The sequence below is a fragment of the Oncorhynchus gorbuscha genome, linkage group LG17 (genome assembly GCF_021184085.1).
Source record: "Oncorhynchus gorbuscha isolate QuinsamMale2020 ecotype Even-year linkage group LG17, OgorEven_v1.0, whole genome shotgun sequence".
Lineage (NCBI taxonomy): Eukaryota > Metazoa > Chordata > Actinopteri > Salmoniformes > Salmonidae > Oncorhynchus > Oncorhynchus gorbuscha.
This window is the reverse complement of record NC_060189.1, coordinates 28,592,289-28,603,038: the sequence shown is the minus strand read 5'-3', so window position 1 is coordinate 28,603,038 and position 10,750 is coordinate 28,592,289. Positions and strand designations below refer to the sequence as shown.

Here is a 10,750-nt window from a genome sequence, read left to right as displayed (position 1 = left end):
TTTTCAAAAATGTCTAAAAACCTGTTTTGGATTTGTCATCATGGGGTATTGTGTGTAGATTGATGAGGGGGGGAAACGATTCAATGAATTTTAGAATAAGATTGCAACGTAATAAAATGTGGAAAATGTCTAGCCGTCTGTATACTTTCCGGATGGACTGTATAAATTATCAAATCATCCACATTCTAAAGTGGATTGAAGTCCCGGGGTTCCTTCCAACTTCTTCTAGATGCTTATTTTTTTTGCTGGGGAAGAGAGACCCGACGGAACTACAACTTCCATTTAAGAATAAAACGGAACTGTTTTTTCTTTGTATTTTCTCCTAACATATCTATTGTGTTGTAGTCTTATACATTATTTTAACATTCCTACAAACTTCAAAGTGTTTTCTATCCAATGGTACCAATTATATGCATATCCTGGCTTCTGGGCCTGAGTAACAGGCAGTTTACTTTGGGCATGTCAGTCAGGCGGAAAGTCCGAAAAAAGAACCGTAGCCCTATGCTGCCCTGTATACATAGACATGGAATCACTGGCCACTTTAATAATGGAACACTAGTCACATTAATAATGTTTACATACTGCTTTACTAATTTCATATTACAGTATATACTGTATTCTATTCTACTGTATTTTAGTCATTGCCACTCCGACATTGCTCGCCCTAATATTTATATATTTCTTAATTCCATTCATTTGTTTTTAGATTTGTGTGTATTGTTATGAATTGTTAGATACTACTGCACTGTTGGTGCTTAGGAACACAAGCATTTCGGTACACCCACAATAACATCTGCTAAATATGTGTATGTAACCAATAAAATGTGATTTTAATTTTATTTTATTTATGTAGGCCCTAACAGTGCAATGAATGTATGTTCAGTGTTGTGGCTTTGCTGGCATGCATTAATATATATATATATATATATATATATATATATATATATATATATATATATATATATATATATATATATATATATATATTTGTTTGCCCCACCAAGATAACCGCTGCATGGTGGATATATTTCGCACTGCTGTGATTTTAGGTCATTCATAGTACACTGTTTCTCATCTAATTTTTCACACGGGGCAGGGCGCCTTCGCCGAGCCACTTCTCCATGCACATCAACACCACTGTATACATGAATAAATACATGAAGGTGAAGAGCTTCCAAACTGTCAGATTATTAGAACATTTGGTACACACATGCTCTCCTCAGAATATCTATCAATCAAATTTATTTATAAAGCTGATGTCACAAAGTGCTATACAGAAACCCAGCCTAAAACTCCAAACAGCAAGCAATGCAGGTGTAGAATAGGAGACTAACCTTGATTAAATGTAGGTAGCATGGTTTCCTTGTTACTTCAACTTACTTTACTTGCACAGTGTACACCTTTGCCTCTTCACTGTATGTCTATAACATCCTAACACAAGTATTAGACAGTATTCAAAGAATGCATTGCTCATCATATAAAAGTAAAATTTTTACAATTAAATATGACAATAAATGATGTTCATAGACACTGTGGTATCTTAATCAATCCTATTCCAAGATGGTGTAGCAGTCAGGAGTATTTTGTCTTCATCTTGTCGTGTCCCGGGTATATATTTTTATTTAAAAAATGTCTTCGCATATATTTTTTTTCTATTTTTCTTAACCCCAAACTTCAACATACTCTCCTGCAACCCGTCTCAACCAATGTGGTATGGATCTGCTATTTTCTTTACTTTAGAACTGGAACCCCCAACAGCAGCTAGCCAGCTAACTAGCTACTAACTAGTAGTTAGCTAGCCACTGCTAGCGGTCATCAGCTAACATTCAGCCCGGTCAACTCCTGCCAGTGTGAGGTTCTGTGTTATGCACTATAGCCCGTTACCATATCATATGTGATTGAATATTATCTGCTGTTGGCTTGTGTGGGTGTATGTGTTATGCAACATAGCTGACTTGAGACATTGTTAACAGTTTCAGGGCCATGGGCCTTTCTCGTGATGGAAAAATACAGAAAAATAACGTAGTGTAGAGAACAAATGGTCTTTTGTTAGATAACAGGAGCTAGGTATGTGAAAACTGTATCGAGTGTGTGAGCGCATAGATATTCTACACAACTACAATGACTGACCGCTGAAGCGCCTAGGGGTCTGGGACCAGCTCGTGTAGGCTGAGTGAGTTTAACCACACCCAGTCTCTACTCTGTGACAGGCCAGCTCAGAAGCGGGAACCACTTCTGTCAGAGTATATTATAATAACTTTGTCAGGAACAAGTTAGTTCTCTGTTCTACCCTGCGTGGTGTTACAGCGAAACCTTATATACGAAAATTGCATTTACCATTTATTGCTTAGCTAATAAAAAGTACATAGTATACAATACGGTGACTCAGTGTCATACTTATCCTGATACTAGATTCGATTGACGCAACCCTTAACACCAGTCTGCACAGCGTGATTCAACCCAGAGCTTATCAGACTTCTTTTTCTCCATATCCCCAGATTCCCACCGCAAGCTCTGAACCTCTTCACCTGGATCATCACAGCTAGCTAGCTGCTATCCGATTGGCTTCTCCTGGCTAACGTCTCTGTCCCGAAGCAAGCACCAATTAGCCGGGAGCTAGCCTTTGCAAGGCCCATCTCCCGGCTAGCTGAAGAGGTCCATCAGTCATTCCTTGGGCTACAATACCTATTTTGCCAATTGGCCTGGACCCTTTTTATTGCCAATATGGAGCCCCCCGATCCATCACGACTGGACTACTGACGTAATCCGCCGAAGTTTTTTTTCAACAGGCTCCTCCATCGCGACGTCCCCTAAATGCCCATCTGCTAGCCTGCTAGCTGCGGCCTGCTAGCTGCTAGAGCATAACGGACTGTTAGCTAAAGAGGTCCATCAGCCAATATTTGGGCTACTATACCTATTTTGCAAATTGGCCTGGACCCTTTTACTACACGGACCCCTGCTGATCCATCATGACTGGTCTGCCGACGTAACTGCACGAGGTGGCTACAACATACTTCTTCCTTCGCGACGTCCCTCTAAAGCCCTTCCGCTAGCCTGCTATCCCGCTAGCTGTCTGAATCTCCGTGCCTCTAGCCCGCCGGCTACGCATGCCTCTCCCTAATGTCAATATGCCTTGTCCATTGCTGTTTTGGTTAGTGATTATTTTCTTATTTCACTGTAGAGCCTCCAGCCCTGCTCAATATGCCTCAGCTAAACCTCTCGCCCCACCTCCTACATGCGGTGACCTCACCTGGTTTAATTGATGTCTCTAGAGACAATACATCTCTCATCATCACTCAATGCTTAGGTTTACCTCCACTGTACTCACATCCTACCATACCTTTGTCTGTACATTATGCATTGAATCTATTCTACCGCGCCCAGAAACCTGCTCCTTTTACTCTCTGTTCTAAATGCACTAGACGACCAGTTCTTATAGACTTTAGCCGTACCCTTAACCTACTCTTCCTCTTCTCTGCTGATGTAAAGGTTAATCCAGGCCCTGCAGTGCCTAGCTCCACTCCCATTCCCCAGGCGCTCTCATTTGTTGACTTCTGTAACCGTAAAAGCCTTGGTTTCATGCATGTTAACATTAGAAGCCTCCTCCCTAAGTTTGTTTTATTCACTACTTTAGCACACTCTGCCAACCCATATGTCCTAGTCGTGTCTGAATCCTGGTGTAGGAAGGCCACCAAAAACCCTGAAATTTCAATCCCTAACTATAACATTTCCCGACAAGATAGAACTGCCAAAGGTGGCGGAGTTAGCCTGCAGAGTTGTCTTACTATCCAGGTATGTGCCCAAACAATTCGAGCTTCTACCTTTAAAAATCCACCTTTCCAGAAACAAGTCTCTCACCGTTGCCGCTTGCTATAGACAACCTTCTGCCCCCAGTTGTGTCCTGGACAGCATATGTGAATTGATTGCCCCCCATCTAACTTCAGAGCTCGTGCTGTTAGGTGACCTGAACTGGGACATGCTTAACACCCCGGCCATCTTACAATCTAAGCTTGAAGCCCTCAATCTCGCACAAATTATCAATGAACCTATCAGGTACAACCCCAAATCCGTAAACACAGGCACCCTCAAAGATATCATCCGAACCAACCAGTCCTCCAAATACAACTCTGCTGTCTTCAACCAGGATCTCAGCGATCACTGCCTCATTGTTTGCGTCCGTAATGGGTCTGCGGTCAAACGACCACCCCTCATCACTGTCAAACGCTCCCTAAAACACTTCAGCGAGCAGGCCTTTCTAATTGACCTGGGCCGGGTATCCTGTAAGGATATTGACCTCATTCTGTCAGTAGAAGATGCCTGGTTATTCTTTAAAGTGCTTCCTCACAATCTTAAATAAGCATGCCCAATTCTGGGGCATACTGCATTAGTATCGAATAGTCCCCGATATGCAACTTTTCAAACAGAAATTTGCATCCTGCAGCACAAACTCCAAGAGGTTCTGGGACACTGTAAAGTCCATGGAGGATAAGAGCACCTCCTCCCAGCTGCCCACTGCACCGAGGCTAGGAAACACTGTCACCAGCGATAAATCCACGATAATTGAGCTTTTCAAGAAGCATTTTTCTACGGCTGGTCATGCTTTCCACCTGGCCACCCCTACCCCGGTCAACAGCCCTGTACTACCCCGGTCAACAGCCCTGTACCCCCCACAGCAACTTTCCCAAGCCTCCCCCCATTTCTCCTCCACCCAAATCCAGATAGCTGATGTTCTGAAAGAGCTGTAAATCTGGACCCTACAAATCAGCAGGACTAGAACATTTGGACCCTCTCTTTCTAAAAATATCAGTCGAAATTGTTGCAACCCCTATTACTAGCCTGTTCAACCTCACTTTCATATTGTCTGAGATCCCCAAAGATTGGGAAAGCTGCCGCGGTCATCCCCCTCTTCTAAAGGGGAGACACTCTAGACCCGGACTGCTACAGACCTATATCTATCCTACCCTGCCTTTCTAAGGTCTTCGAAAGCCAAGTTAACAAACAGATCTCCAACCATTTAGAATCCCACCGTACCTTATTTGCTATGCAATCTGGATTCCGAGCTGGTCTTTGGTGCACCTCAACCTCGCTCAAGGTCCTAAACGATATCATAACTGCCATTGATAAGAGACAATACTGTGCAGCTGTATTCATAGACCTGGCCAAGGCTTTCGACTCTGTCAATCCTCACATTCTTATCGGCAGACTCAACAGCCTTAGTTTCTCAAATGACTGCCCCGCCTGGTTCACCAACTACTTCTCAGACAGAGTTCAGTGTGTCAAATCGGAGGGAGGGCCTTTTGTCCGGACCTCTGGCAGTCTCTATGGGTGTGCCACAGGGTTCAATTCTCGGGCCGACTCTTTTCTCTGTATACATTAATGATGTTGCTCTTGCTGCTGATGATTCTCTGATCCACCTCTACTCAGACGACACCATTCTGTATTCTTCTGGCCCTTCTTTGGACAATGTGTTAACTAACCTCCAGACGAGCTTCAATGCCATACAACTCTCCTTCCGTGGCGTCCAACTGCTCTTAAATGCAAGTAAAACTAAATGCATAGTCTTCAACCGATCACTACCAGCACCTGCCCGCCCGCCCGTCCAGCATCACTACTCTGGACGGTTCTGACTTAGAATATGTGGACATCTACAAATACCTAGATGTCTGGTAGGACTCTCCTTCCAGACTCACATTTAGCATCTCTAACACAAAATGAAATCTAGAATTGGCTTCCTATTTCGCAACAAAGCATACTTCACTTATGCTGCCAAACATACCCTCGTAAAACTGACTATCCTACCGATCCTTGAGCCTCCAACACTCTACTCAGCTAATTGGATGCAGTCTATCACAGTGCCATCCGTTTTGTCACCAAAGCCCCATATACTACGCACCACTGCGACCTGTATGCTCTCGTTGGCTGGCCCTCGCTTCATATTCGTCGCCAACCCCACTGGCTCCAGGTCATCTATAAGTCTTTGCTAGGTAAAGCCCCGCCTTATCTCAGCTCACTGGTCACCATAGCAGCACCCACCAGTAGCACGTGCTCCAGCAGGTATATTTCACTGGTCAACCCCAAAGCCAATTCCTCCTTTGGCCGCCTTTCCTTCCAGTTCTCTGCTGCACATTCATTTTCTGCACATCTATCACTCCAGTCTCTATCACTCCAGTGTTTAATTGCTCAATTGTAATTATTTCACCACTATGGCCTATTTATTGCCTTTACCACCCTTATCTTACCTAATTTGCACACACTGTATATAGCCTTTTTCTATTGTGTTATTGACTGTATGTTTTGTTTATTCCATGTGTAACTCTGTGTTGTTTGTGTCACACTGCTTTGCTCTATCTTGGCGAGGTAGCAGTTGTAAATGAGAACTTGTTCTCAACTAGCCTACCTGGTTAAATAAAGGTGAAATAAAAAAATAAATTAGATCTTGAAATGTCCACACACATTTCAAAGTTTACTAGCCTTTACATGCAAACCTCGGCAGCAAAACATTTTAGTGGCCCCCCTTCTTGACCGCGGATCATTTATTTTAGTTTTATAGTTAATTTCCTGCAATTCTACAAAATTTACCATGGGCACAGAGAAAATTGTGCAACTTTTGCAAATGTATAACTAATTTCAGGGAATTGGGAAACCTAGTCAATTGCACAACTGAATGCATTCAACCGAAATGTGCTTTCTGCATTTAACCCAACCCCTCTGAATTAGAGAGGTGCAGTGGGCTGCCTTATTTAATGTCCATGGCACCCAGGGAGCAGTTGTTGATGGGGGTTAACTCCCTTTTGGTTCATGGCCAAACACTCTTAACTGCTAGGCTATCTGCCTTTAGGCTACCTACTCATTTTGCCATGAGATGAAGAGGAAAATTGTTAGTGTTACAGCACATTTCCTACAATTTGACAGATTTTGCCAAGGAGTAAAGATTTTTTTTCTTTGTTTTAAAGCTAATTTCCTGAAATTCTACACATTTTGCCATGACTTATGCCATGTTAGAATTATATATGTGTGAGAGTGGCTAACAAAATCAATGGGGGCACGTGGCCTTCATGCCCGGTCGGTAATTCAGCCATGATTTAAAAAATATCTTACTTTTAATCATGCACTGTTATTTCATAGAGAAGCATTTGAGGACCTTTCTGCTCTTTACCAGAGATCATAGAAACGCACCGTTTTCATGTAGACACTGGTATGGTGGAGGAGAGAATGAATATGAAGTGGCGGAATTACCCTTTATAGCTGAGCTCCTAGTAAGAATATGTCCTTGTAGGAATATGTCCTCGTAATCTTTAGCACAAGTACAGATCTTACACAGATAAGAGGGTGATAAGCGTTACCTTTCTAAAAACAGTAAAACAAAATAAAACTAATCTGGAAAAATAATACATCAGATCCTCAATGGTAATTGTTGTCACTGAAACAGAGTAACTGTAGTTTGCTATTCATGTCTCTGGGCTCTGGACGCCCTCTGTTGGCCACTGATCACTCTGTTTTTAAAGGGTCGTGTATGAGCTCCTTAAAATATTGACCAACAGAAAGGCATAGATTAAGAAGGGTTGTTATAGTAATAGATGAAAGGGCCACTACATCTGGTCCTTGTTGTTTTCTGGTGAAGACGATGTAGTGGTAGTGTTTTCTGGTGAGGTGGGTATAGTATTGACAGATATCTGAGGTTTTCTGTTTGACTTTTTTTGCATTTGGGTATGTACTTGAGGACGATTACATTTTTTTCAGGGGGGTGGGGACCGGGGCCATTTTGATACTCAGGGTCTTGTTCGTTGGAGTGGGGGGTGTAACATACTTGAGGTTCAGAAGAGTCTTCTTAATTGAGGTGGAGATTGAAGTAATATTCTGTGCCCGTTTCGGCTTTTGTGGGAGAGGTTTTCTGTTGCTGGTTGAGGATCTAGAAGGGGCTTTGCGGGTCTTGCTCTTTATGGAAGGGGGCACCACCCCCACCACCCTAAGTCTAATGGGGGCTTCTGCTGTTCCTGCCATGTTCCGTGCCTGGCACCGATATTCTCCTGCATCCTTGTACGAAAGTCCATTTAGGTTGATGATGGACCATCGGATTCCCACACGCGGAGATTCCTGAATAACTATAATGTAACACAAAAATAGGTGACTCAAGTCTATTGACACGACATGCGGCAATAAGAGTCAAAATGCAGCAATGCACATGAAGTACTTACAGCTGTCCAAGTTAATGGGTAGTTTTTCAGGGTCAGCTTTGCTGTACGGTTGTTGACAGCACTCTGTCAAGATCAAACATAATCAGACATTTGAAAACAGCACAGGGAATGATTTTCCATGTTAAAATTGAAGAGTAGGGTTGAGTTTAATTGGGTGCGATGTTACAGAATGTTCATAGATATTTACCGGTGTTGTATAAGGAGGCTCCTGCTGCTTTGGTCCAGGTGAGTACTGGCGTGGGGTAGCCTGTGGCATCACAGCGGAGCATCACGTTGCTGCCCAGCGGGGAGGTAACCCGGGTGGCTGAAGGCTGGACAGAGGGCCTCTGGCACCGCGACAAGTCAGCCTCTGTAAGGGGGACCCCCAGCTGGTCGGCGGTTCCCCCGCTATGGCTACAGGTCAGGAGCTGGTCCATCAGAACTACAGGGCTCTCCTGGTACTTAGACTGGGCAAGCAGCATAGAGATTTGGCAGTCACACTGCCACATGTTGTCATGGACACCTGGAGACACAAAAAGAGCCGGACCATTTGGCTTAGCTGTGAAAAGGAGTGTAATGGAGAACATGTCCAATAAGAAATTAACGTGAACGTTTGAGATATGAGCATTTCTCAATTTCAGATGCTGTCCTTTGACAAGGGACCTATTTTTGTCTAGAACACTAAGATTACTATTAGTGAACCATACCTAGCACTCTTCTCTGTGTTGGGCCTGTTAGTTGGGCAGGGGGAGGGAACCAAAGGTCCAACAGCTCTGAGGGCAGAGTGGTCAGTCTGTTGCTGGACAGATCCAGGTAGGTGACGTTGGGAAGAAAGAGGGCAGCGTGGGCAGGGAGGCTGGAGAGGCGGTTATTGTGCAGACCCAGTGTGCGCAGCCGCGGCATGTCCCTAAGCCCCTCCCAGGGGAAGGCAGAGAGAAGGTTCCCATCCAATCGCAGCTCACGCAACGCCTTCGGGGAGAGGTAAGTTTTAGATACTGTCAAATTTAGTTTTCATACAAAACCAAGTAAGTCTAAGGATAGTGTTGCAGATACTGCTAGTTTAAATAGAGAGGATTATACAGGTAGGAGTATGCCCACTTCTACCTTCAAGTTAAGGAAGCTGCTGGGGTGGATGGTGGTGATGGAGTTGTAGGTCAACCACAGGAACTGGAGCTCAGACAGGTAGAAGAAGGCTGCCCTGGGCACTCTGGAGATAGAAGTTTTCTCCAGACGAAACTTGACTGTGTCGGCTGGAGCATTGAGGGGGATGGCCGACATGCGGGGTTCGCTGCACAAAACAGACCTGTCAGTGCAAACAGCGTGATATATGAATCATGTATGTGAAGAATGCACTGAGAAGAGTAGCTAGCTATCAGAGCTAAAATGCCTTTCAGTCCTATTTAGCAACTCAAGGAATTTAAGAGTTAACTGTGTTTGTTGTATAAACAAACAAGCATGGCAAATGACAAGTCTACCGCCTCCTTTGTCGTTATTTTTTACAATAATATTTTACTCAACCTCTGACCAAACATATTTCTAAAATGTTATCCAACCATCCCAGAGCACATAAATATTGATGCATAGTTGATCCAAATGTAGTCCGTCAGACAATGCTGTATAAAGTACTGTATACGTTTTAAAGAACAACACCATTGATCCAAGATGTTAGGTAAATTCATGCAGATCCATTGATATGAGAGAAGGAGCACACCCAAGCAAGCAACTGAAATTACGGCAGTAAATTAAGACATTTAATTAACTAAAGTGTACGCTACCTGAGACCTGTCCCATTGCTTCCTCCTAGGTTAACACAAGTACACAGAGTAGGGCAGGAATGGGCCACCAGGAAACAACAATGTAGCATCTGAACCAAGAGAAGTCGATACATTATTCACCAAGCAAGGCCAGAGTAAGCAAAACCTCTGTTTAGCTCCACATTCCTCTGTTTAGCTGACATTCCCAGTTTGCCGCTCCCAAATTCTCCTACATTAACGTCAAGTGGAAAGAAGCAGAGGCAGATTAGTTGGGATTACGCAGGTTACTAGGTCTTCTCCTTAATCCTGTGCCTCACTATATAGCATACTGCTAAATCACAAAATCAGAGGTCAAGTACCCTACCTAAAACAATGCCAGTTGGTTGGCCTGACATGTAATCCATTGCTGATTATTGGAAAAACCCTTATTACCAGTAGTTAGATTTTATGGTATTTTAAATAAATAGCTATGTTTTGTGATATTTAATTGATACACAACACTTGTCATGGTTTTTATTATGTCGTGCAAATGTGTATTTTCTTGCATAGTCCTGTATTAGTTTGGTTACTTTATATTATTCCGTTTAATTTCCACACACTTACCACTTGAAAAGTTACATACTGCTTGATAGTCACTTAAATGTACTAAATAGTGGAGCCACAGTAAAAAAAAATGATATATATAAACTTCTAAAAAAAAGCACTGTACTAATTCTAGAAACAGTGTTGCTTGATTTTGACATTTCAACTATCTGACAGTTGAAGTTGACACGCCCCTTACCATGTTGTTAGATTGGTTTATTACACACGTGACATAGGGTG

The 10,750-nt window shown here is 43.1% G+C and overlaps 1 protein-coding gene across 2 annotated transcripts; it reads right to left on the bottom strand.

Moving 5' to 3' along the window:
* Positions 1-6,324: 6,324 nt before the first annotated feature.
* Positions 6,325-10,152, bottom strand: lrit3b (leucine-rich repeat, immunoglobulin-like and transmembrane domains 3b). Of its 2 annotated transcripts, none has more exons than XM_046309388.1 (6): positions 9,950-10,152; positions 9,279-9,477; positions 8,882-9,143; positions 8,383-8,697; positions 8,196-8,258; positions 6,325-8,102 (listed from the first exon to the last, which is right to left on the bottom strand). In XM_046309388.1, exons 1-6 carry the CDS (start codon positions 10,060-10,062, stop codon positions 7,726-7,728), a joined length of 1,329 nt encoding a protein of 442 aa, XP_046165344.1. In that variant the 5' UTR covers positions 10,063-10,152; the 3' UTR covers positions 6,325-7,725. The 2 variants fall into 2 exon arrangements, with proteins under 2 accessions (XP_046165344.1, XP_046165345.1); XM_046309389.1 differs by having other exon boundaries at positions 9,279-9,462.
* Between the last annotated feature and the right edge of the window lie 598 nt (positions 10,153-10,750).

Coding starts and splice junctions, on each gene's coding strand:
- lrit3b (XM_046309388.1), bottom strand. CDS start 10,062: ATGTATCGACTTCTCTTGGTTCAGATGCTACATTGTTGTTTCCTGGTG. Junction 9,478..9,949: donor AGCAATGGGACAGGTCTCAG/GTAGCGTACACT, acceptor TTGCACTGACAG/GTCTGTTTTGTGCAGCGAAC. Junction 8,259..8,382: donor AGCCTCCTTATACAACACCG/GTAAATATCTAT, acceptor TGATCTTGACAG/AGTGCTGTCAACAACCGTAC.